The sequence below is a fragment of the Engystomops pustulosus genome, chromosome 4 (genome assembly GCF_040894005.1).
Source record: "Engystomops pustulosus chromosome 4, aEngPut4.maternal, whole genome shotgun sequence".
Lineage (NCBI taxonomy): Eukaryota > Metazoa > Chordata > Amphibia > Anura > Leptodactylidae > Engystomops > Engystomops pustulosus.
Window position 1 is genome coordinate 25581145 of NC_092414.1, and position 27511 is coordinate 25608655.

At 42.2% G+C, this 27511-nt stretch overlaps 1 protein-coding gene across 1 annotated transcript in view; it reads left to right on the forward strand.

Annotated features, from left to right (window-relative positions):
- FAT2 (FAT atypical cadherin 2) overlaps nucleotides 1-27511 on the forward strand; it is an 81465-nt gene that overhangs the window by 48620 nt on the left and 5334 nt on the right. Inside the window, exons 4-22 of the mRNA XM_072145549.1 lie at nucleotides 5222-5283; nucleotides 5415-5726; nucleotides 6011-6221; nucleotides 6643-6782; nucleotides 7242-7517; nucleotides 8171-8381; nucleotides 10340-14386; nucleotides 14479-14675; nucleotides 16304-16457; nucleotides 17281-17514; nucleotides 17670-18056; nucleotides 18195-18409; nucleotides 19140-19277; nucleotides 20868-21011; nucleotides 21096-21293; nucleotides 22851-23655; nucleotides 23845-23990; nucleotides 26391-26787; nucleotides 26872-27025. Coding sequence (XP_072001650.1) covers nucleotides 5222-5283; nucleotides 5415-5726; nucleotides 6011-6221; nucleotides 6643-6782; nucleotides 7242-7517; nucleotides 8171-8381; nucleotides 10340-14386; nucleotides 14479-14675; nucleotides 16304-16457; nucleotides 17281-17514; nucleotides 17670-18056; nucleotides 18195-18409; nucleotides 19140-19277; nucleotides 20868-21011; nucleotides 21096-21293; nucleotides 22851-23655; nucleotides 23845-23990; nucleotides 26391-26787; nucleotides 26872-27025 — 8428 coding nt within the window. The remainder of the gene's footprint in view (nucleotides 1-5221; nucleotides 5284-5414; nucleotides 5727-6010; nucleotides 6222-6642; nucleotides 6783-7241; nucleotides 7518-8170; nucleotides 8382-10339; nucleotides 14387-14478; nucleotides 14676-16303; nucleotides 16458-17280; nucleotides 17515-17669; nucleotides 18057-18194; nucleotides 18410-19139; nucleotides 19278-20867; nucleotides 21012-21095; nucleotides 21294-22850; nucleotides 23656-23844; nucleotides 23991-26390; nucleotides 26788-26871; nucleotides 27026-27511) is intronic.

Consider the following 27511-nt stretch of genomic DNA (forward strand, 5'->3'; position numbering starts at 1 on the left):
TACAAGGAGAGGAGATACAGGGAAATACTGCAGCTCTGCACCCATCCAAAGGGGTGTGCTGCACCCATACTGCACCCATCTCCTGTACCCATCCTGCGGAGCGCTGCACCGTGTACTGACACCCTACAAGGAGAGGAGATACAGGGAAGGACTGCAGCCCTGCACCCATCCAAAGGGTGTGCTGCACCCGTCCTGCACCCATCCTGTACCCATACTGACAACCCTTCTAGGAGAGGAGATACAGGGAAATACTGCAGCTCTGCACCCATCCAAAGGGGTACGCTGCACCCGTCCTGCACCCACCTATAAAAATCCTATTGATAACATCCTGAATGTATAGGGATTGCAATGCAAGTAGACATATGCAATGGCTTCTATAACATGGTATTACAATGGAGCCTGGCATACAGTGACATAACAAAGATATGCCACCATATTATGGCAAGACACATGGAAGGCAGCATGTTATAGAGCAGGAGGAGCTGAGCGAATTGTACATAGTGTCCTACCTGCAGGCAGCATGTTATAGAGCAGGAGGAGCTGAGCGAATTGTACATAGTGTCCTATCGGCAGGCAGCATGTTATAGAGCAGGAGGAGCTCAGCGAATTGTTCATAGTGTCCTATCTGCAGGTAGCATGTTATAGAGCAGGAGAAGATCTGCAGATAGAACACTATGTACAATCTGCTCAGCTCCCCTGCAATATAACATGCTGCCTGCAGATAGGACACTATATACAATCTGCTCAGCTCCTCCTGCTCTATTACATGCTACCTGCAGATAGGACACTATGTACAATCTGCTCAGTTCCTCCTGCTATATAACATGGTGCCTGCAGATAGGACACTATGTACAATCTGCTCAGCTCCTCCTGCTCTATAATATGCTGCCTGTAGATAGGACACTATGTACAAGGTGATCAGATCTTCCTGCTCTAACATGGTGCCTGCAGATAGGACGCTACGTACAATCTGCTCAGCTCCTCCTGCTCTATAACATGCTGCCTGCAGATAGGACACTATGTACAAGGTGATCAGATCTTCCTGCTCTATAACATGCTGCCTGTAGATAGGACGCTACGTACAATCTGCTCAGCTCCTCCTGCTCTATAACATGCTGCCTGCAGATAGGACACTATGTATAAGGTGATCAGATCTTCCTGCTCTATAACATGCTGCCTGTAGATAGGACGCTACGTACAATCTGCTCAGCTCCTCCTGCTCTATAACATGCTGCCTGCAGATAGGACACTATGTACAAGGTGATCAGATCTTCTTGCTCTATAACATGCTGCCTGTACATAGGACGCTACGTACAATCTGCTCAGCTCCTCCTGCTCTATAACATGCTGCCTGCAGATAGGACACTATGTACAATCTGCTCAGCTCCTCCTGCTCTATAACTTGCTGCCTGCAGATAGGACACTATGTACAAGGTGATCAGATCTTCCTGCTCTATAACATGCTGCCTGCAGATAGGACACTATGTACAAGGTGCTCAGCTCCTCCTGCTCTATAACATGCTGACTGCAGACATAAGTGCATTTCCAATGTACAAGATTCCCCTTCAATCTATTTTGTCAATTATCTTTAAAACTAGACTTTAACCCTTTTCGGTGCAAATTAGACACTTTGGTAAATATCATCATTTTATTTCATTTGTTGCCTTGTCGTTGCCTTTACAAAACTGAACTTTATATATTGACACTTGGGATTGCTGTGGGATTAGACGTGTGACCTGCTAAGCTTTCATCTGAAGGTCTGTCTCATAACTGGTGATAATGTTGTCATATAGTTGCATAATCTGAGGATCTCTCTGACAGCCATGGGCTCAGGTGACTGGTGAGGTCACAGTTTAAAGTGACAATGAGGCCAATAAATAGGCTCCTGTAGAGCAGAGTGACTCCTATAGACTCTATAATGAGCTTTCTATAGGAGGTGCTTGAAGATTGGAATCAAACAGCGCCACTCTTGTATGCAGGCTGTGTACGGTACTGCACCACAGCCCTAGTGAATAGCCAACAGATTAGGCCAAAACTGCTGTAACCTACCCCTCAGCCAAAGCGCACCCTTCTTGTTTCTAGTGTGTGCCCAATGTGCTGGTACGATGAGGTCACAGCACAGGAAAATGCACAGTAATATCACAGTACAGGGATAATAAACTCACTGATGTCACAGTACAGGAAAATGCACAGTAATATCACAGTACAGGGATAATACACACAGTGATGTCACAGTACAGAGATAATACACACAGTGATGTCACAGTACAGAGATAATACACACAGTGATGTCACAGTACAGAGATAATACACACAGTGATGTCACAGTACAGAGATAATACACACAGTGATCGCACAGTACAGGGATAATACACACAGTGATGTCACAGTACAGGGATAATACACACAGTGATGTCACAGTACAGGGATAATACACACAGTGATGTCACAGTACAGAGATAATACACACAGTGATGTCACAGTACAGGGATACTACACACAGTGATGTCACAGTACAGGGATAATACTCACAGTGATGTCACAGTACAGGGATAATACACACAGTGATGTCACAGTACAGGGATAATACACACAGTGATGTCACAGTACAGGGGTAATACAAACAGTGATGTCACAGTACAGGGATAATACACACAGTGATGTCACAGTACAGGGATAATACACACAGTGATGTCACAGTACAGAGATAATACACACAGTGATGTTACAGTACAGGGATAATACACACAGTGCTGTCACAGTACAGGGATAATACACACAGTGATGTCACAGTACATGGATAATACACACAGTAATGTCACAGTACAGGAATAATACACACAGTGATGTCACAGTACAAGGATTATACTCACATTGATGTCACAGTACAGGGATAATACACACAGTGATGTTACAGTACAGGGATAGTACACACAGTGATGTCACACTACAGGGATAATACACACAGTGATGTCACAGTACAGGGATAATACACAGTGATGTCACAGTACAGGGATAATACACAGTGATGTCACAGTACAGGGATAATACACAGTGATGTCACAGTACAGGGATAATACAGTGACCACAACACATGTATAATACAAGATACTGCACACGCCACATAAGTAGTTGGACCTTTTGCTCATCTCTTGGTTCTTGTACAAATTCTTTGTGGAGACATCCAACACACCTATGGCCACCTACAGAAGTCCTAAACCCATGTGCAGTATCACACACACACATATACTATATATACTCTATATACTGTAGTTTGCGAATGTTTACCCATGTCAGTGGAAACCTCCTAGTAGACGCGGGGGCAGGCGGGGGGCCGCGTGCTTTACATACCCAGCTGCGCTGAGCTAATGCTTTCATTCAGTATAGAAACTTTTGATTGTGCGGTGAACTGGTGCCAACATATTTGATGGTTGCATTGTGCAGGAGAATATTTGGGGTTAGGCGAAGCTATTTTCTGCTTGTCTGCACCCAGCACCTACAGACTCTTTATTTGTCATAGTAAACATTATACCATAGGGAACGGCTTTTTTTTCCCTCCGATTTGGCATTGATAGCCTCTCCTGTCTGAAGTAGGTTAAGCCCTAAAATTCCTGGCTTTCTTTCACACAGATAAACAACCCAACAACCACTGGTGAAAGGTTCTGCTTCACAAATAACAATACCCCAGCTGATCCTCCTTGTGCCTGTCCCAACACGAGCTGCGCTCTAACAATGCCGGGGAGCTATTCACCATCGCTGCAGGCACAATGCTCCCCTCCCACACAGCTGGGGCCTTTCAAGCCTCTCTAATGTACCTTTACATCAAGAGTGGCCTGCACGGACCTTCTCATAAATGGCAAACCCAACTTCCTAATCCAGAAGCAATGACATTGAGGTGGACAAACAATAGTAGGCGGTTTGGGAAGTAGCCCGGGGCCCATGCCTTCTAGGGGGCCCATGGCTTTCCAAATTAGTCACCAAATTTTATACTCGGAAGGACCTTCACCTATGAAATCCTCATACATCTGTTCCTACTCTCAATACACATCTACATAAGAGCCATTTCAGGACCTTTAAAGGTCCTCCAAAGGTGCTGAGACAGGCAGGCAGGAGGGACACATCCTCCATTCTCCAAGAATCTGATTCTAGTACCAGATGTAGGAGGTGATTCCAGACTTGTAGGGGCTATAATATTCATACAGCCCAGGGCCCATGGTAGTCTTAATTAACCCCTGTGGACAAGTACCGTCAACTTTTTAAAAATTGGGGTTTGTAGCTCCAGGAAGATTTATTTCCACCCACTAGACTTCTGAGAGTTGAAAGAACAGAAGTTTCTAGCAAGAAATTTTCCAACAAAGTTTTATATCCTTCTGATCATCTTCTAACTCTCTAGGCCAATTTGTAGACTGATAGCATTAAATAATATGCTATGATGGTTCATATAATTTAACCTCCTTCAAGGGGTTGTCCATGATCTCAAACAAAATCTATCCACAGGTTATGCGTGGTATTGCAGTTCTCTCTATTTCACTTTGATTGAGCTGGACCACGATACCAAACAAGCCATTGATAGGAAAAGTCTTGATTATTAAAGGAATCAGCCATATTTTTCTAATTATATACAATGGGGCAGATTTACCTACCCGGTTCCATCACAATCCCCTGGTGCTTTGTCCGACGAGGATTCGGGTCTGCCGCGATTCACTAAGATTGTGCGCCCGAGTTCCTGCATCTGTCGCTTCTGTGAGTGTTGATCTTGCAACACAATTCCGTTTTTAAATTCTGCGGTTTGTCCGAATCCGTCGTGTTGTCCAACGGCCACGCCCCCCGATTTCTGTTGCATGCAAGCCAGCGCCAATGCGCCACAATCCAATCGCGTGCGCCAAAAACCTGGGGCAATTCGTCGCAAAACGGAAATATTCAGGAAGCCCGACGAAAGTGCGGCGTTCGGACCCTTAGTAAATGTGCCCCAATGTCTTTGATGGTATCCTTGGCAACAGACTACAAAGTGCATTGTTGTAGTCCGTTTCTAAGAAGCCAGCAAAAATATCTGGTATCTAGTCATTGGCCCTCTAAGCGGTGACAAAACTTGCAATGCTGTAAAACTTTTCACAAGTTTGAGACCACTTTCAAAGTGAGACTGACTGTATGCTATATTTAATCATATTAATATGCATTTATATGCCTAATAATTTACTAATGACTGTATCTTTATGTTTAGGCTTGATCTATACAACGGAGAAACAGCTAGACCGAGAGAATCGTGAAGAACACATCTTGGAGGTAGGACATTACTGAGACTAAATCACCTATACAACCCCTATGTCTCAACAAGCATAGACCTCATGCTACTTGTTGACGTCAAATGCTTACATTTTAGGCCTGGATTGTAACCCAAATTGTCTTTCCCGTAGGTGACCGTGTCAGATAATGGGGGGCCTCCTCTTCAGTCGGCCTCTCGTGTTGTCATACAAGTCTTAGACATGAATGACAATACTCCAACATTCTCCCAGAAACTATTCACCGTACAACTTCCCGAACGTGTTGCATCTCCAGAACCTTCTCCCATCTACAGACTTATAGCAATGGACCGGGACAAAGGAATCAATGGCCAGGTGACATACGCCATTCTGGAACACAATGAAGAAAAATTTACTATTGATCTCAACACTGGAGTCATCTCCTCCGCTGCTGCGTTTCCATCTGGAGAGTACAACATACTGACGGTAAGATGAGAATCTGGAGACGTATCCACTTTTTATGGATATAAGTTACCATGAAATGTGTTTGGAATCATCTTCTGATTGGACCTTGAAATTATTCTTCGAAATAACAAATATAGCAACAAGTCTTCCATGTATCGGCCTGTGGAAATGGATGTCCAAGACTAGAAAGACATGGCCGCCTTCTTAAAAAAACAACCCATCTCGTTTTTTAGAGTTAGGTTGAACTTGGTAACACTAATAGGGACAATTTCTTAAGATTGTAATATTTTTCTTGAATGATGCAGGTTAAAGCTATGGATGGTGGTAATCCTCCTCGATCTTCCACCGTGAGATTACACGTGCAGTGGATCAAAAATCCAGGACCTTCAGATGAATTCCTGGCGTTTGATGAGCCACAATTTGAATTCGAAGTCTCGGAAACCGATCCCGTGAACCACTTGTTAGGGCTGATCAGTACAGAGACGGTGTGCAGTCTTTGTTGGTTTGATATAACAGGTAACGTCAAGCTATTCACTGTAGAATCTATGAAGATTAATTTTGGTGGTTTTGACAAATTTTGGTCGACTATATGTCGAAAATCTAAAAATTGGATTCTGTTGAAGAAAATTTGTACTGGATGAGATGGAGTTCAAACTGATCCTTTCTGTTCCGTTCCTGAATTTTATCTGTAGACTAAGCTGCAATTCCCTTATACACGTTACATGGTCAGCTGGTCCGACTGGTCCTAACAGTAATTTGTGAAAATTTGGTCCAACCAACTCAACTTTTTACTCTAATGAGAAATAGAAGATTAAAGGTTATAGAATATAACTAAGGATATGACTAGATTTAAGGATGTCCCAAGAATGTGTTTGTGAAGAAAGTGTAGAAGCCAAGTGCTACTTTTTGAGTTCAACTTGAAATTTTTCTTCCCAAGGTGGCAACGATGACCTTGATTTTGACATCGACAAGAGCACAAGTGGTTTGGTCATTGCTCAACCTTTGCAGTCAAGCAGGAAATCATTCTATAACCTGAGTGTACAGGTCACGGATGGCTCCCGCGCAATGAGCACCCAGGTAATCCTATAGGATGTTAATTTTGTATGGTTTGGAACACTTTTCCACCCATAGCTCCAAGCATGTTTTAGAAGACCTATAAAGGGCAAACAGTCTTGGTTGGAAATCCACACTCATCCACTTCCATCCAAAATAGCCATTGATCACCTCTATATTTCTTCCACGTCTTTAATGCCCTCATCATACTTTCCCCTTCAATGGTGCAAAGTCTTGGCCAAGCCGTACTGATCGCTTGCCAACCTGAATTATGGATGGCGTCCATCATCAACCTTGTAATTAATATAATTATTGCTCTTCATATCATTTCAGTTGACGTGAGTGAATCAGCAAATGCTTACATAGTTACATATATTATGTGTAGACACTGATTTCCAGGTACATAGTTGTTGACATAATGTATGATCTTCTGCCTCAAGACCTTCACAGTAGTCTAGATTATTCCCTATACTTCTTCCTTAGGTTCACATCAAGGTACTTCCCGTTAATCACCACCGCCCAGAGTTTGTTCAAGATCACTACACAGTTCAGGTTCCAGAGGACGTGCAGTTGGGAACCGAGGTGCTGAGAGTTAACGCAACGGATGAAGACAGTAGGATGACCTTAGTATATACTCTACAAGGAAGTGCTGACCCGAGGAGTTCCAAAATGTTCAGGATGGATTCCAAAACTGGGGCTTTGTACACGATGGAGACAATGGACCATGAGTCAATGCCTATCCATGTTCTGACTGTTATGGTATGTAGTACTATGTGGAAAAAACCACATGGGGGATGGGGGTCCTCAGGTCCACCAAAATTCAGCAGTGTATTTGAACAGGACTGGAAACAGCAGCTAGGACACACTCATCTTCTTCACTTCTCCATAGAGATGAGAAAAGTAAATAGAAAAATAAGCTTCATGCATTTATGTATTTAAGAGTAGGTCCCACAAACCTTCCACATGAGGTTGTCTCCTGTTGTATTTTGGAGTAATAAAATAATGAGGGTAACAATTAGAGTAGAAGCTTCTATGAGGCTCTTTAACCACAAAACAGTTCTAACCACAAAACTTTAACCACAAAACAGTTTTTAGAGGTCATGGGAAGTTGGTGACCACTACAGATCAGTTTGAGCGTATATGACAAAGAATTGAGTGACAGCAGATAATGAGGTGGAAGACGTTGAAAGGTGTTTGAGAAGGGTAGGGACAATAGCTGTTTATTTCTTGAAACAACTTGCCCATGGTGGTCATGGTCCACATTGGTCTACTAGGCCTCAACAATCACTTTTAACACCGATGAATGAGGCATAGATCTCCAACAGGTTTGACCACACTTGACCATGACAAATGTCAAACTCTGAAACCAATGGATGTGCATGACACATTTACTAAGTTTCATTCTTTTCTAGGTGCGAGATCAAGGAGCACAAACCAAACGAAATTTTGTGCGTGTCACCATCCAAGTAGAAGACGTCAATGACCATTCGCCTCACTTCATTAAATCCCTATATGAAGCAAATATTTCTGACTTGTCTAATGAGGGAGCTGAGGTCCTCCAAGTACGCGCCACAGATAAGGACCAAGGTCTTAACGCAATGATCCAGTACTCCATACAGTCAGGTGAGTACTGCATAGAAGCATTATATATCTATATATTTTGCCTGGACTTTATCGGGACATTATCAGGTTTCTTATAAATTAGCCAAAGAAGAGAACAGCTACTTAGAGCTTCTCTCATAATGGAGGACCTGGGATGTAATTCTTCATTTCACCTGTGGTGGCACTGTATGAGAATTAAACACTTCCTGTTTGACTATCTAGAACAGTGGTTCTCAACCCGTGGGTCGGGACCCCAGCGGGGGTCGAATGACCAAAACCGGGGGTCACCTAAAGCCATCGGAGCTGAAATTTTACTGTGTTTTTACAGCATGAGGAACTGTATTGCGGGGTCACAGCATTAGAAAGGTTGATAACCACTGATCTAGAAGATCTAGTGATCACTGGAGGTCCTAATAGTGAAACAACTTGTAAGCCATTAATTTTGGGGGAAATCTTCCAGGAAATTAAAAAAATATGCTAGAAATCACACTCTGCTGTATATAAACCACAACACAAGCCTCGATATTACTGTCAGGCAATTGTCATTACTCTTCGATAAAAGATATCATTGAATCTTCCCACAAAGGCTTTGAGTGGATTAAAACAATAGTTTGTCAAACTGGATAAACAACAGCCTTTCTTGATGGAGACATAAGATTTAATAGTCACAGGAATGTGCTGAGATCGGTACAGTAAGTAGCGATGCAGACTGCTGACTTGACATTCCTGCCTCGTAATCAGCCGCGTACTATTCCATTGTGCCATACCCATTCTATAAACATGATGCATGGGCAGGGTGTATTGTGTGTGGCAGAACTATTCGGTTGTGAACGGGATGTAGAAAATAATCTTGTATGCTAAGTTAAAAAGGGGTGTGAGAACTTTGAGCTTATTGGGGCACATTTACTAAGGGTCCACGGATTTCGATTCTTTCGGGTTTTCCCGAATATTTCCATTTTGCGCCGAATTGCCCCAGGTTTTTTATGCACATGCGATCGGATTGTGTCGCATCGGCGCCGGCTTGCACGTGACACAAATCGGGGGGCGTGGCCGTCGGACAACCCGACGGATTCGGACAAACCGTGGAATTTAAAAAACAAAATGTGTTGCAAGATCAAGCACTCATATGCATCAGGAAGAAGCAGGTGAACTCTAGCAGACCTCGGTGCAGCAGCGACACCTGCTGGAACTCGGACGCACGATGTTACTGAATCGCGTTGGACCCGAATCCTCGTCGGACAACGCACCGCGGGATCGCTACGAGAACGGGTAAGTAAATCTGCCCCATTATGTTTGGTGGTCAGACCTCTAGGGTCAAGAGAAAGAAGAAGCCATGGCGCTCTAGATGTACAGGTGACTGTGCCTGGAACTGCAGGTCACATGGACTCTATGTGCCACCACCAAGACCTGCCAATGAGACTTAGGTCGGCCATACATATTAGAAGTTGTTTAGCTGAACCCAATGAGTTCAGCCGTTCATCTAAAGTTTAGAAGGTCCTCCAAACTGTCAGTGGTAAAAGGAATCGGATGCATGGATTTTAGTCAACCAATCCTTTTGCTAGCCTCTCTACCAGTCCAGGACACATACCCACTAAGCCAAGGCACGGGTTCTTGTGAATAGTTTCATAGTAGATAATGCTGAAATAAGATGCAGGTCCATCAAGTCCAACCCATAAGCCTTTGAGTATTCATCCTAAGTATAATATAATGGTACAAGTACAAAAATAATGGAAATGATGATAAATGGGCATCCAGCCATTGGCCAACTTAAATTTAATGGGGTTGATATAAAAACATAGTCACAGACGATAGATCTAGTTGTGGACCTGTCTTAGATAACAGAAAATCCCATAAACCCGTACCATAAAAACCCATTATAATAAACCATGGACACTTACTCCAAACACCATAACTGTGGTCATCTTCTTATATTTGCTATCCAAATCTTAATAGTAAGGACACTTTTTTTTTTCTTGCAGGTAACAATGAAGGCTATTTCAACATAGATGCATCTTCAGGTGTGATCACCTTTGCAAAAGCATTGGAGCAAGCTACAAAGAACCAGTTTTCCTTGTCCATCCTTGCAGTAGATCAAGGCACACCACAACTTCAGGACATAGCCACAGTAAACCTGCAAGTCAAATCTTCTGATGCGTCACCACCCAAATTTATTTCCACAGAACACGTGGTGGAGATAAGTGAATCGGTGCCTATTGGATCTTTTGTCGCTATGGTGTCTGCGACCAGCTGTTCCTCTATCAATTACGACATCAAAGAAGGAAATAAGGAGGGAGTCTTCTACATCGATTGCTATTCAGGAATTATCACGACCCAAAAAAAATTGGATTTCGAAACAACCTCCTCATACCAGCTCAAGGTCCTCAGTTATAGCTCACTTGGATTTTCCAGCGACACTACTGTGTTTATATATGTCATCGATGAGAATGATAATGCCCCTATCTTCTCAAAAACCTCATACTTAGGTCAAGTCAACGAGGATGCTCCAGTTGGTAGCATGGTGACCAATTTGGATCTCACACCTCTGATCGTTCAAGCAACAGATAATGATACAGAGTCAAATGCTTTGTTGAGTTACCAAATCCTAGACCCTGAAATGAGGAATTACTTTAAGATCAATCCAAGTATGGGAACAATATTCACAGTGGCCGAAATCGATTACGAAGAAGCCGCACAGTTCTCTTTCAATGTACATGTGAGTGACTCAGGAAATCCAAGTCTGTATGCCTCTCAACCGGCCAAAATCACCATCCATGTCATTAACGTCAATGACTCGCCTCCTCAGTTCTTACAAGATGTGTATGAACTGAATCTTTACTTACCAGTTTATAACCATATGCAGCTACTTACCTTAGTAGCAGAAGATAAGGACTCCAAAGTGGAATACAGCATCTCAGAGGGCAACGTAGATGGTGCATTTTCAGTAGATTCTAAAACTGGTGTTCTCACTGTCAACAATTCTTCTCTCGTAAGATCTTACCGTGAGCTTGTAGTCAAAGCTTGGGAGGGGATGTCCCAAGATACTACAATAGTAAAGATTAATGTAACTGGGATGCGAACAACCAACCTAAAATTTGATCAGCCACTTTATACTGTCAATGTTACTGAAAACGATCCTCGCATCTTGGATCTAAAGGTGGTAGATGTGATCGGAACCCAACTAAATGAACCGATTTATTTCTCAATTCTTACTTGTACAGAACTTTTCCAGATTGGTGCATCTTCTGGTCTTCTCCAGACTAAAGGCTTAGGGTTTGACCGAGAATATCAAGACAAATATGATGTGGTAGTGGAAGTAAAAGACGGAAGAAGTCCTCCTAGAGTGTCACAAAGCAAGGTTGAGGTGTATGTAGAAGATGTCAATGACAATCCTCCAGAATTCATCAACACCCCGTATTACGTAGCTGTGGAGGATGACCTAGAAACTGGAGATGTTATTTTCCAGGTATCTGCTATAGATAAAGACATTGGGAGAAACAGTGAACTGAGATATGAGTTAAAAGAAGATTACAAATATTTTTGGATTGATCCATCACTTGGGGATATCATTCTGAAACAACCCTTTGACTATGAAGCATTAAATCAGTATGTTCTGAAGGTCATTGTCAGAGATCATGGTAAAATCGTATTGCAAGCTGAAGAAGAAGTGGTCGTCATTGTCAGAAACAAGTCCAACCCTATTTTCCAAAGTCTGTACTACAAGGTGACAGTGCCAGAAAATGTACCAGCTTACACTCCCATATTGCATATCCAGGCTCGGAGCCCGGAGGGGTTTCGTGTGATTTACAATATTGTTGAGAATGATGCCCTTAGTTTATTTAGTATAGATTTTAAGACAGGGTCCCTAAGTGTTTCAGGACACTTGGACTTTGAGACCAAACCAAGTCATCTGTTAACCGTAAGAGCTACTGATTCGGCTTTGGGCTACTTTTCAGAAGCAAAGGTCATAGTGAATGTGGAGGACATTAACGACCACCCACCCGTTTTTTCACAGTCAGTCTATTCTGGCCATGTCATGGAAAAATTACCCCCTTACAAAGCTGTGATTCAACTTTTAGCCTCAGATGAAGACTCAGGGAAGAACCAAGAGGTCTCATATCATATAATAGGAAATGACACAGAAGGATCTCATGAATTCTTCCATATAAACCATAAAACTGGGGAAATCTCCACCACCCAGGAGCTGGATTACGAAGCCACCCGTCAGTTTCAGCTCAAAGTAAGGGCTACAGATAACGGCGTGCCTCCTCTTCACTCAGACGCTCTGGTTGTTATAAATGTTACTGATGTGAACGACAACCCTCCAATTTTCAGAGAGAAGCAGTATGAAGCCAATCTAAGTGAAATGGCCAACTGTGGACATATTGTAGTAAAAGTCCAAGCTCTTGACATGGATAATATTGATGCTGGAAAGTTGGAGTATCTGATCCTTTCTGGTAATAACCATCGACATTTCATCATAAATAAGACATCTGGAGTTATATCCCTTTCCAACCTTTGTAGGAGCAGTTTAAACATGTCTTACCATCTCCAAGTCTCAGCCTCAGATGGTGTCTACAGAGATATTGTACCGGTATACATCAACATCACCCATGCCAATAAGCACACCCCATCTTTCCAGCAGGATTTGTACGAGGTAGAACTTGCTGAAAATGCAGAAATAGGGACAACAGTGGTGGAAGTGAAGGCATATGATCCTGATGATGGACCTTATGGGAATGTCAATTATACCATCATAAATAAACTGGCTTTGGAAATGTTTTCCATCGATAGTATTGGCCATATTGCAACTTTGAGAAAATTAGATCGAGAGAACGCCACGGAAAGATTCATCGCAATTAAAATCATGGCTACAGATGGAGGAGGGAGAGCTTCTTTCTGTACGGTCAAAATTATTCTGACGGACGAGAACGACAACGCCCCAGTGTTCATAGCTAATGAGTACATATTATCTGTCCAGTCTAACCTTAGCAAAGGATCCCCTATTATTCAGGTGGTTGCTCATGATGCAGATGAAGGCCAAAATGCTGATGTTACATATTCTATAGATAAATACGATGAAGATCTGGTTCAGATCAACCCTTACAATGGTACAATCATAGCAAAGAAAAGCCTTTATGGCTTAGAAAACAAAGATATTAGTTTTACGGTTACAGCTAAGGATGGAGCACCACCCAACTGGAGCTCGTTGGTACCTGTTCATCTTCATATTGTACCAACAGAGGTTGTTTTACCAAAATTTACAGAACCGCTATACAGTTTTTCAGCAGCTGAAGATCTGCCCACTGGTTCGGAAGTGGGATTGGTGAAAGCAACAGCTTCAGAACCAGTTGTCTACAGCCTTGTGGAAGGGACCACCCCAGAAAGTAACAAAGATGGCGTGTTCAGCTTAGATAAGCACACAGGAGCAGTCATTATGAAGAAGGGTGTAGACCATGAGACAACCAAATGGTACCATATAGATGTGCAGGCCAACTGTCCTCACTTGGGGAAGGAGTTGGTGAGCTTAGTTTCAGTGAGCATTCAAGTGAAGGACATCAATGACAACCAACCTGTCTTTGAAGCCGATCTTTACCGAGCTTCATTAATGGAAAATATGCCCGCGGGAACAACTGTTATACAAGTTACCGCCAATGACCAGGACACTGGCTATGATGGAGTAGTAGTATATAGTCTGAAGGGAGAGAACAACGAGATTCACACATTATTTACCATCAATACTGAGAATGGTTGGATCACAACACGTAAGGAGCTTGACTGCGAAACTCAAGAGGTCTACCGTTTCTATGTGGTGGCATCAGATCAAGGCAAAAAGATACAACTTTCTTCAGAAGCACTAGTGGAGGTCACAGTCACTGATGATAACGATAACCCTCCAAGGTTCACTTCTCAGGCCTACAGAGGGTCTGTGGTTGAAAACAGCGAATCAGGACAAGTCATAACAACCATTAAAACATGGGACAATGATATGGCGGAAACCAATCGGAAGGTCACATGTTACATTACAGGTGAGATAACAACATATACATTATATATACCATCTAAAGTAGATGCCAATAATACTTGGTCTAAAGTAGACATTGCAATGTTCTGTCAACAGATGGAGATCCCTTGGGGCTCTTCAGCATCAGTGGAGTTGGGAACCAGTGGGTGATTTCATCGAAAAAACCCTTGGACAGAGAAGAGACAGAAAGACATTATTTGAGTGTGACGGCTTCTGATGGAAAATTCCAGGCAACTACCAATGTGGACATCACCGTTCTGGACATCAATGACAATAGTCCTGACTGTCAGCAGGTAGGTGAATATGTAAAAATCTGTGGTACCTTGAAATAATATAACATTTATCTGAATTGGACCCAAGAGTGTAGTTTGACAATGAGTGGCTACGTTGGGTTATTTCAAGTTTTTAAAATCTGATATTTTGAATGAGTGATGCGTTAAAGCATAGTAATAGAGAGAACCTGAGCTCAGTGGCTCAGAATACAGGTTCATAGAGAGAGTTTAAGAGTCCTGATTACTCCACCCACATACAGTGATTGACAGTGAGAGTCCCGACTACCCCGCCCACACACAGTGAGAGTCCTGATTATCCCGCCCACATACAGTGATTGACAGTGAGAGTCCTGATTACCCCGCCCATTCACAGTGAGAGTCCTGATTACTTCATCCACACACAGTGAATGGCAGTGAGAGTCCTGATTATCCCGCCCACATACAGCGATTAACAGTGAGAGTCCTGATTACCCCGCCCACATACAGTGATTAACAGTGAGAGTCCTGATTACCCCGCCCATTCACAGTGAGAGTCCTGATCACTTTGTCCACACTTAGTGATTGGCAGTGAGAGTCCTGATTATTCCACCCAAATGAAGTGATTGCCAATGAGAGTCCTGATTACTCGACCCACACAGAGTGATTGCCAGTGAGAGTCCTGATTACTCCGGCCCCACATAGTTATTGACAGGGAGAGTCCTGATTACCCCGCCCACACACAGTGATTAGCAGTGAGAGTCCTGATTACTCCACCCACATACAGTGATTGACAGTGAGAATCCTGATTACTCAATCCACACACACAGTAATTGACAACAAGAGTCCTGATTACTCTGCCCACACACAGTGATTAGCAACTTTTCCTGTATTGGTGTACGTACACCCTCTATGTGGTTGGGTTTTTAGGACTCTAACTGTCTCTGCTAAGATTCTTGTCAGGATTTTCTGTGCTATTTAATAAAGGGGTTTTCCAATCTTCTGTATTTATGACATATCCACATGATTCATGAAAGCTACAGATGTCATGCATGGTTTCTCTCCATTCATGTCTATGGGAGTACGGAGTCTGTACATTCAAGCTATTTTTGGCTTATAAGGCCGAGTGATGAGGACAACTGACCCATGGTCCCATAATAGCGGTGGATTCCTGAAGTAGGACCCACAGCTCTCATATATTTATGACATATGTCATAAATGCAGGAGATGGGAATATCCCTTTAAGTAGATGAAACATATTGCAATGGAGGAAGACGCCTTAGAGATAACACGTTTCTGTTGTGCTCCGTTTTTCATTATTCACGCCACTGACATTTGAGAGATAAGAAGAACCAGTTATCCTTTTTGTTTTGGCGTCTTCCAAAAATTTCACATGAAAGGATTTGTCAAAGCGCGTTACTGCGACCCCCCTGATAATAAGCAGCAGACTCTGGATATGTGTCAGGTTTCCGTGCATGGAAGAACTGGTGCTATCCCTTTTCTTCCCTCCATAAGGAGGAGACACCTTGTCCCCCATCAGCCAGAAATAACACCAGAATTACAGAACAGTCGCTCTTATTCATCTCCGCTTAGGATTTCACATTCCTGAAACAGTTGACTTGCTTCCATGGAGAATTGAAAAAAAAAAACTAAGATTATACTCTTCTTATCAGATGCTTTACACAGCGAGGGTAGCCGAAGATGCCCCTCCGGGTGTATTCATCCTCAAGATCTCAGCCAGAGACTCTGATATCGGTAATAATGCTATGATCACATATGGACTTTTTGGGCTTGGAGATGATCAGTTCCGACTGGATCCATATTCTGGCAAGTATTAAAAACAGTTTTGTGTTTTGTTGCATTTTTTGCAAGCTGTTCTTTCTATCATGTCAAATGATTTCTGCTGCCCTGTGTGAGAACAGGATATGATGAATGAGAGTCCTGATTACTTCGCCCACACACAGACATTGACAGGGATATTATTGATTACTCAACCCACAGTGATTGACAGTGAGAGTCCTGATTATTCTGCCCACACACAGTGATTGACAGTGAGAGTCCTGATTACCCCTCCCACACACAGTAATTGACAGTGAGAGTCCTGATTACTCTGCCCACACACAGAGATTGACAAGGGGGAGCCACTATCCATCTTTTAGAAAGTCCGTAGTACTTGTGATCTGCCGCCCCCTCAGGAGTCCAAGATCTGCCACCTGAGGGGGAATTTTCATCCTGCCTCATGGCAGATGTTATCCTGCCTGCCCACACACAGTTATTGATAGTGAGAGTCCTGATTACTATACCCACACACTGATTGATAGTTAAAGTCCTGATTACCCCTCTACCGCACAGTGACAGACAGTGAGAGTCCTAATTACCCCTCCCACGCACAGTGACTGACAGTGAGAGTCCTAATTACCCCTCCCACACACAGTGATTGACAGTGAGAGTCCTGATTACCCCACCCACACACAGTGATTGACAGTGAGAGTCCTGATTACTCTGCCCACACGCCGGCATTGGGAGTTCTTGTTCTATCATTGTAGCTACAGTGATCAGCAATTCAAGTAATATACCATCACTTCTTTTACTGAAATACCCCAGTTTTTTTTTTTTTGGTAATTATATTTTTTTTTACCGTATCTAACAGGTGAGCTTACAACACTGGCCCCACTGGATAGAGAGAAGAAAGCCTCCTACCACATGATTGCAAAGGCCACAGACGGGGGAGGACTGTCATGTCAAGCAGACGTCATCTTATACCTGGAAGATGTTAATGACAATAGCCCCGTATTCTCCATGGATCATTACTCCGTCACTGTATTTGATAACACTACTTTGAAGACTCCTGTGGCCGTGGTTTTTGCTAAAGATCCTGATGAAGGTAATATGAAAGAATTATGACGTGGGAGAATAGATGGTGAAGCCAATGGACATTATCAAAATGGGATTAGAATCTGTTGGATGTAGCTACTATTTTGGAGGGTTCTTGTTGGATAATTCCAAACATTAAACAGTTCTGTTGTCTTTTTGCCTTAGGTGTTAATGCTGAAGTTCGATATCATCTCAAAAATTCTGCCGATGGACTATTCATAGTAGATGAAAACACTGGAGTAGTTTATCTAGAAAAGCCTCTGGAAAACATGGAAGACCAAATGATTACATTGACCATCTGTGCCACAGACCGTGGTTTGCCCCGCCCACTTTCAACATGTCTACCCATTTCAGTATCTATAGTGTCTCTGAGTTATTACCGATCAGTATTTGGGAACCCGGAAAAAATTATATCGGTGCCAGAAGACAAGGCCATAGGGTCGGAGCTTCTGAATCTTTCAGAGTTGGCTCAAGACTTGGAGGACAAAGCAAAGATCACATATGAAATATTGAGTGGGAATGAAAATGGGATATTCCTCCTGCATGACACAGGTAGAGTAGTTTCTATATAAGTGGTGGAAAAGCCGTGGGACAACCTTAATTCTCCTTTTTCATGTTGGTCATATTCAAAAATTGTCTGGTGATGTCTAATTCCGTTATATTTTAAGAATTTTTTTATTTTTCTTCCAGGGAAATTATACTTAAACAAGAAATTGGATTATGAATCTCAGAAGCAGTACTACCTGTCAATCGAAGGCACGAGGGCAAGTTCTCCACCTCTAAGTGATGTTACCGTTCTGGTGGTCAACATCACTGATGTCAATGACAACAAGCCCATCTTCAGTTTGGAGGAGTATGAGGCCGAAATCCAAGAGGATGCCGTTGTGGGTGACCTAATTGTGATGGTAAGAAGTGCGGCTCTTCAATATCTTGGTTTGTCATGATGTTGTTCTACTCTGGTTCCAAGCTTTGTTACTTTAAGAGGACATTTCCATGTTGACCTGTTAGCAGTATCTTAACAAAGTATTGTATCCAGTATGAAGATGTGAGGAGGTAGCAGTCACTCCTGGACCTTGGTACCTAAGAAGGTCATAAGTTTTAGATTTTTTAGGTTCGGCCTCTAATTTGAAAGTTTAGAGCAAGGGATGAGCGTATTGATCTTCTAGCAGCAACTGACCTTACACATTGGGGCAGATTTACTTACCCGGGCCATTCGCGATCCAGCGGCGCGTTCTCTGCGGTGGATTCGGGTCTTCCGACGATTCACTAAGGCAGTTCCTCTGACGTCCACACGGTGTCTCTGCTGCGCTGAAGTTCCCCGAGGTCCGCCGGAGTTCACGATCCTATTCCTGGTGAAGGTAAGTGCGTGTCCAGCGACACTTTTTTTTTTTTTTAAATGCGGCGGTTTCTCCGAATCCGTCGGGTTTTCGCTCGGCCACGCCCCCGATTTCCGTCGCGTGCACACCGGCGCCGATGCGCCACAAACCCTGGGCAATTCAGGGAAAATCGACGCAAATCGGAAATATTCGGGTAACATGTCGGGAAACCGCGAATCGGGCCCTTAGTAAATGACCCCCAATGTATGTCCCATATGTATTGGATATAACATCAGTTAATCTTTCAAACCACCTCTAGGTATCTGCTGCAGATCTGGATGGACCAGGCAACAACAAGGTCAATTTCCACATTGTGAGAGGTGACCCCCTCGGCCACTTTTCAATACATCCCGAAAGAGGAGACCTGAGGGTTTTAAGTAGACTGGACAGAGAGAAGGTAAGATCTTCCTCAAAAAGTGGTTGAACTTGTCTCAGGGACTTCAAAAAACCTTGTACAGCAAGTAAAAAGCTGTGAAACAATCAGGACATGTCTAGTTCGGCTCTACAAGTTATTTTTAGAGTTTGATTCAGTATGTTATGTAAGTGTTTAGCTTTGAAGTTCGTTCTTTTCTGCCTAATTTACTCTTAACATGCTATGCTGCCTGTATACAGAATGTCCTATCAGACTCAGGCATCTTGTTCCATGTATTAATCTTAGTCAGTATGTCGGCCCCTGGCACATGACTTTCACCTTACGTGTTTTACTCTGCAAGTGGAAGAGAGTTCTCTATAGTTTAATGATGGACGAACTATTATTTTATTACCATTACAAATGTAAAAACTTCAGGAACTCATGAAAAAGTTTGGAGAATCTGGAACCTCCGAAAACTAAAAAATTCCTTCAACTTTCTCTGAGCTGATGCGCCCTCCCACCCATTGGTTACTTTGACTAGACTTGAGCTAGATAATGCCTCAATCACATTGCCAGATTTAGCTATTTATGTCCCTTCGACTTTCCTGTGACAACCCAACATAAAATTTTTGGAGAATCTTGAACCTCTGGAAACTGAAAAAAATCCTTTATCCTACCATGAAGTGATGTGCCCTCCCATTGGTTACTTTGACAGTCTTTAACATTTCTTATGCCTCAATCATATTGCCACATTTATGCCCGACTTCGACTTTCCTGTGAGAACCTAACCCAACCTAAAAATTTTGACAATCTGGAATATGTGGAAACTAAAAAATTCCTCCAACCTTCCCTGAGCTGATGCGCCCTCCCACCCATTGCTCACTTTGACTTTTTTTTCAACATGATCTTATGCCTCAATCGCATTGCCAGATTTATGTCCCTTCGACTTTCCTGTGACAACCTAACCCAACCTAAAATTTTTGGAGAATCTGGGACCTCTAGAAACTCAAAAATTCCTTCAACCTTCCCTGAGCTGATGCGCCCTCCCACCCATTGTTTACTTTGACTTTTTTTCAACATGTTCTTGTACCTCAATCACATGACCAGATTTATGTCCCTTCAACTTTCCTGTGACAACTACACCTTCTATTTACCACCCATTACCCTGACGAAGACAAGCAGCCTCCAACCTCTTATCCTCACAAGCTGCTTAAAGGGAATCAGTTCAGCTTTTACACCACCAAACTACTAACCCCCCTCAAGTGGAGCACAAAATATACTTTCTAAAAATAAAAGTTCACCTGTTCACCTTAAAAAAAAATCACCTTCAAATTTATATGCAAATGACATGAGAAGAGTCACTTTTTGTCTGAAATGAGTCACTATCGAGACTGTAGGGGGATTGTCACATCATTCATATCCATATCACCTAGAAACATGCATTTGGTGTCATTTTAAAGATAAGAATCTCTTTAGAACTACATCGGAATCGCATCAGATACAGGAAGTTAAAGACATATTCATTGACGTATGTCATTAAACTATTATTAAATTAGGAAATATGTTATATTCTCCTTCTCCTTGAGAAAATGTAACATCTTAATTTGTTTCTTATCTTATATTTCTTTTTACTAGAAATCCAAGTATTCCCTCGTGGTACGAGCCACAGACAATGGTGATCCATCTCTGTACAGTGAAGGAACGGTTCATGTCCATTTACTGGATGTGAATGACAACCCCCCCATGTTCTTACAGTCCAACTATAGTCTCGTGCTTCAGGTACAGATAAATATTTGAGATATTTGAGCTACAATGTCATTGGTATCATGTTTTTGTAAATGTTCTTATCTGACATTTCCCTAGGATGGTTCTCCAGCCGGTACTAGCGTTATGACCCTCATTGCAACAGATAAGGATTCCCCCAAACATGGTCCCCCCTTCCATTTCCGAATCCTTCAAGGCAATGAGGAAAATGCATTTCATATCAGTCAAGACGGTCTCTTATATACAACATATATCCTCACCAGAAGTCTGAAGGAGAAGTATCTACTAAAGATCCAGGTAAAATGGGTTAAACAAAGCCGAGGTCATGATGGACAAACATAGTTACAACATATACAGGACAGTTATACAAATATGAAATACATATACAAATACACACATTACACACATAAACACCTACATAATGCACCCACAGACATTGTAAACATTTATATTTACCCTTATACATACATTACATATAGATAAATGTTACACACATATACATACAGCTTAAACACACACATACATATACAAACATTACACACATACTAACATATCACATGCATAAACTTACACATTACACACATGCATAAGGCTTAAACATACATATACATGTACACATTACACACATACTTACATATAAAATGCATATACATACATATTACACACATACTTTCAAAGCACATCCATATACATATACATACATATCACACACATACTTTCACAGCACATGCATATACATATACATACACATATCATATAGTTAGATATCACACATATAAATACACATTATATACATAAGCATAAGGCTTAAACACACATAAACATACATACTTGCATATCATATACATACACATTACACACATATTCATACATCTTAAACACACATATATCTATATATATAGAGCACACATACTTACACATCACATACAAATGCATACACATTACACACATGCTTAGATATCTTGTGCATATACATACACATTATGCACACCTTTACATATCAAACGCAAATACATATACATTACACACATATGCATAAGGCTTAAACACACAAATACATGTACACATTACACACACACACTTGCATATCACATGCATATAAATGCACATTACACACCTATACATGCACATTACACATTTTAACATATCACATACATATACATACACATTACACACATATCCATACTGCTTAAACACACACATATCTGTACAGACATTACATACATACTGGCACATCACATGCATATATATGCACACTACACACATACACATTGCATACAGCTTGCACACATATATCTATATACATCACGTGCATATACATATAAACTACACACATACTTAGATCTCACATGTTTATACATACACATTACACACATACTGGCACATCACATGCATATATATGCACACTACACACATACACATTGCATACAGCTTGCACACATATATCTATATACATCACGTGCATATACATATAAACTACACACATACTTAGATCTCACATGTTTATACATACACATTACACACATACTGGCACATCACATGCATATATATGCACACTACACACATACACATTGCATACAGCTTGCACACATATATCTATATACATCACGTGCATATACATATAAACTACACACATACTTAGATATCACATGTTTATACATACACATTACACACATACAAATCACCTCCATACATGTTACACACATATGCATTACAAATATTAGGGCAGGAGATGGAGCAGGCTGAATAAGCACAAGTAGAGGATCCAGTGTCTAAATATAAGTTCAATTAAAAAATATATAACATCTGGGTGCAAAAATTGAATTAACCCCCAACTTGATTATTATTTTGTAGGTTACTGACAGTGGCACCCCCCACCTTTCTTCCTCCACCTTTGTCAGCATTCAAGTCATCGACCAAAGCCGCCACTCTCCTACAGTGTTACCCCTAGAAATCTTCATCGCCAGCAGTGAGGCGTCTTTCCATGGCAGTGTTTTGGGCAAGCTTCATGCCACGGACCAGGATCCCCATGACACACTGATGTACAGATTGGCTGAAGAGGAAATGAGAAAAGGACTCTTCTCTGTCGGGATAACAGATGGCAAAGTGATAGCCCTGGAAAGTCTTCACCAAGGACATTACTTCTTCAATGTCACAGTCAGTGATGGGACCTTCTCCTCCACGGCTCCCGTACATATCTACGTATGGTGTTTTAGCGATGAGGCTCTTCAGCAAGCTTTGGTTTTACGTTTCAAGAACTTGTCTCCAGGAGACTTCATAGGGGACCATTGGCGAAGTTTTCAAAGGTTCCTTGGGAATCTTCTATCCATAGACCGCCAACAGCTTCAGATGGCCAGTCTACAGAAGGATGAGGGGTCTACATCCTTAGACCTTGTTTTGGTAACTGGCACCAGTTCCATCACCATTGGTCCTCAAACTATGGCGGAGAGAATCAACGCAGCGAGACGAGAGCTAGACCAGTCTGTAGGGTTACGGATTGACGACATATTTTATCTGCCATGTCATGGAACCCAATGCAAAAACCGCACCTGCCATGAAGTGATAAAGCTGGACCCGTCCGTATTATCTTCTCACAGCACTGCCCGGCTGAGTGTCATCACACCACAGTACAGTCTCCAACAAGTCTGCACGTGCAAGAGTAAGTCTATGATTATATTCTTATCCTTTCGGGAGGTTGAGTTTCCAATTTCCGTGAACTTATGGGGGGTTTCCCATCAAGAACAATTAGGAAAATGTCTTCTAAACTTCTATAAACAGGACAATATGTGCTAAATGGTGTGATACCTCTCAGCTTTTATCTCATGTACCCCTGTTATATCATTATTAGGTACAGCCTTGCGGTTTGATGGCCAAAGTTTTTTGCATTATCATCAAGACATGTCAAGAGGATGGAAAGTCAAGCTCCGTCTGAAGACCCACCAATCCCAAGCTGTTCTTCTGCATGTTAACGGTTCTGCCTCGTTTTTGCTGCAGGTAAGATTAAAGTAACACTAAAGATGCTTTAACTGAGCCTCACAATTCACTAGTTAAACACCCAGGGCTAGGACATAGTCCAAGTCATCAATTCCCCCTCATTGTATCCACTTTGGAATACAAGAGTGGACAATCTATGGGTCTTTTAAAGATACTGAGTACTTCTTCAGTACCATAGACTATGATTTGAGTTTCGGTGTGCAAGATCGGCCTCCACCCCATTAATTTCTGGGACCATGGAGGAAAACCAAGATTTTATGTCCTCCATGACTTTGAGCCTTGGCTTGAGATGGTTCACTAAGTGGAGGAAAGCATGTGTAGTCTACTCCAACACAATAACATTGTCATAATTTCATTTTGGCTTGTAAAAATCCTTTAAATTGGGTAGTCTTCTTCTGGACATGACTCCATTAGACCTTGAAGACTTAGGGTTTCTATAAAATCCTTTGATAACACTTCACCCATTGAGTTGCAACTCCTTCTTGCACCACAAATATTAACTTTTAGGGGGCAGAGTTCTTTACAATAGTGAAATGCATTCTTGCGTGGTAACATCTGAAATCTAAGGCCTACAGGTTTTTTTTAGATTGCTTCCACAATTAAGCTGGTTCAGATTCCATAATGAATTTATATTCGAAAATTATTCATTAGACTATTATATAATATATTCTACAGAGGTTAAAGTGAACCAACATTTGGTTTATAAAAGGGCACACATGGACAGAAACATGTAGCATTACATGGAAGCCATTCAAATGAGAGGCCATGTCCTCTAAGGTCTAGGTCAGTGATGGCGAACCTTTTGGAGATAGAGTGCCCAAACAACAACCAAAATCCACTTATTTACTGTGAAGTGCCAACATGGCATTTTAAGCAGTAACTTATTGCTACCTGTTCTTCAATAACTTTCAATTGTATTGGCCGCCTGAGGCCACCAATACAGTTGAAAGAAGGAGGGCAAATTCAGACCATCATTGTAGCTTCTCTCCAGGGTCTCTCTGTACAGGAAGAATGCTGGGTCCAGCAGGAGGACCTCCAAAGATAATGCACTTTTGTCAACACCTCACTTTTCCCGCAGTTCCAAAGAGCCAATGAAGTGTCGCTGTAAAATAGTGCTGAGAGCAGCATCTTTTAAGTTGCCTGGGACTGCAGTAAGATTCAGTGTTTGGTGAACTGGGGCGATGGGTTGAGTGCCCACAGAAAGGGCTCTGAGTGCCACCTCTGACACCCGTGCCATAGGTTTGCCACCACTGGTCTAGGTGGTCCAGCAGAGAAGAAGCATCTCCCAATTCATAGAGGAATCATTTCCTTTAAAGATGTCAAAATGGTTATATATGAACAAGTGTTGCATTCATGAGAATCCCCTTTAACTCACATGACTGTTGAAGGGTTTATAGCTCCCATAAAATTCATAAAGTGGCCAGGAAGGATGTACGGATGAGGAGACAGCTTTACCCAAAGGCATCCTGACGCGTCTCAACCTGTCCCAATATCTTCTAAACTAAGACTGAACATTTTGAACTTGGAAAGTGAAGATGTCACAATTTAATAGGAAACGAGCCTTATTAAAGGCATACTCTCACAGTGAGAACCTTAGAAAGACGTCAATCATTGCTCGATCTGCCACCAGTCTCTGACTGCCTGATCTTTCCCCAAAGCGGGAGGAAGAGTTTGGGTTCATGAATGACAGGCCAAGGCTGGCAATGTCTCCGGTAGCTACGTGAGAAAACAAGTTAAAGGTGTTTCTAACATTTTGTACCTTGTAAAATACATTTGTTTTAAAATTTGTTCCTCCGTGGATGCGCCGGTTCTGTCTCTGCTTGCTAAGTGCTCGTGGCGTCTGGTACAAGACGTGTATTTCCTGATCATGGCAGTCATTATTATGTTACACAATCCCTTTAATTTACACGTCCAAGCCCCGCAGGATGATGACTGCCCCTAATGACGACACTGCCCCTAGTGGTGGTTACTGGCAACCAAAATATTATTAGATAGTGGTTATGTTTGGTATTGCAGCTCAGCCACATTCATTTACATGAAACTAAGCTGGGAACAGAACATGAGACAAATGATAACTTCTAGAATAGTGGGAATTGACCATTTAACCCCCCCACTGATCATGAGAAAGGGGGTCTCGAGTATCACCATCTCAATAGTGATCCCAGAAATCGTGACAGGTGGATTCAATCTGGGTTCTTGGAACCATTGGGGTTATGATCAATGGGTTGAAACCCCTCCAGTCAAGAAGTTACCCTCATTCAATGGCTAATATTAGGATAAACCTTTAACTTTTTGTCTTTGGAGAAGACTAGTTCCATCATTTTGGTACATTTTAATCCAGGCGTATGTCTTGAAATTTCTTTTAATAAAACAGTATCTCTGTTTTCTATCATTTTACAGCTTGAGAATGGCAATGTACATTATAAGTATCTCTGCCAAGGATCAACCATTCAGGATCTGTTTTTGGAGCCTCCGGTCAATGATGGAGCTTTCCATACCATTATACTAGAGGTAACAAGCTCCACCGTCAATCTCCATGTGGATGGCGTAGAGACGGAGCAACCTCTACCAACGTGCAGTGGGAAGACATCTCACCTGATCCTTGGAGGACTCATACAAGTGGACAACCTCGTCTCTCAAGGGTTTCATGGCTGCATGGATGACATCAGTGTTAATGGGCAAACAGTGGGACCAGCTCTTCAACAGCAAGGTGTAACTCCATGCTGTGAACATACCCAGGCCTGTAGCTTGGAGCCCTGTCCTAGTGGCAGGATGTGTGTAGAACTGGCCAATGGAGGTAAGTACTTGTCTAAAAAGTAAAAACAAAATATCTGATCATTACATAACTTACAAATACTTACATTATCCTTACCCTTGCTAGGTTATTCGTGCCTCTGTCATTCCCCATTCGCGGGGCCTAAGTGTGATCTGGGTATAGATCCATGTGCATCGTCTTCCTGCAAACTAGGAAGAATGTGTTCAGCCATGTCCAATGGCTTCTCCTGTAGCTGCCCTCCAGGATTCCAGGGTGAGAGGTGAGTATTCATTCCTATATTTACTTTATATATACTATATATACTTTAGTAGCAAAGTAGTCCATACAGATGTCATAGGACCCTGGAGAAGGGTTCCAAGGCTTGGTAGGCCTTATATCCATGACATGGGGCCAGAAGAATGCTTACCAAGGCTTGGTAGGCCTCATATCTATGACACGGGGCCCAGAATAATGATTACCAAGGGTCGGTAGGCCTCATATCTATGACACAGGGCCCAGAATAATGATTACCAAGGCTTGGTAGGCCTCATATCTATGACACGGGGCCCACAATAATGATTACCAAGGGTTGGTAGGCCTCATATCTATGACACAGGGCCCAGAATAATGATTACCAAGGGTTGGTAGGCCTCATATCTATGACACAGGGCCCAGAATAATGATTACCAAGGCTTGGTAGGCCTTATATCCATGACATGGGACCAGAATAATGATTACCAAGGGTTGGTAGGCCTCATATCTATGA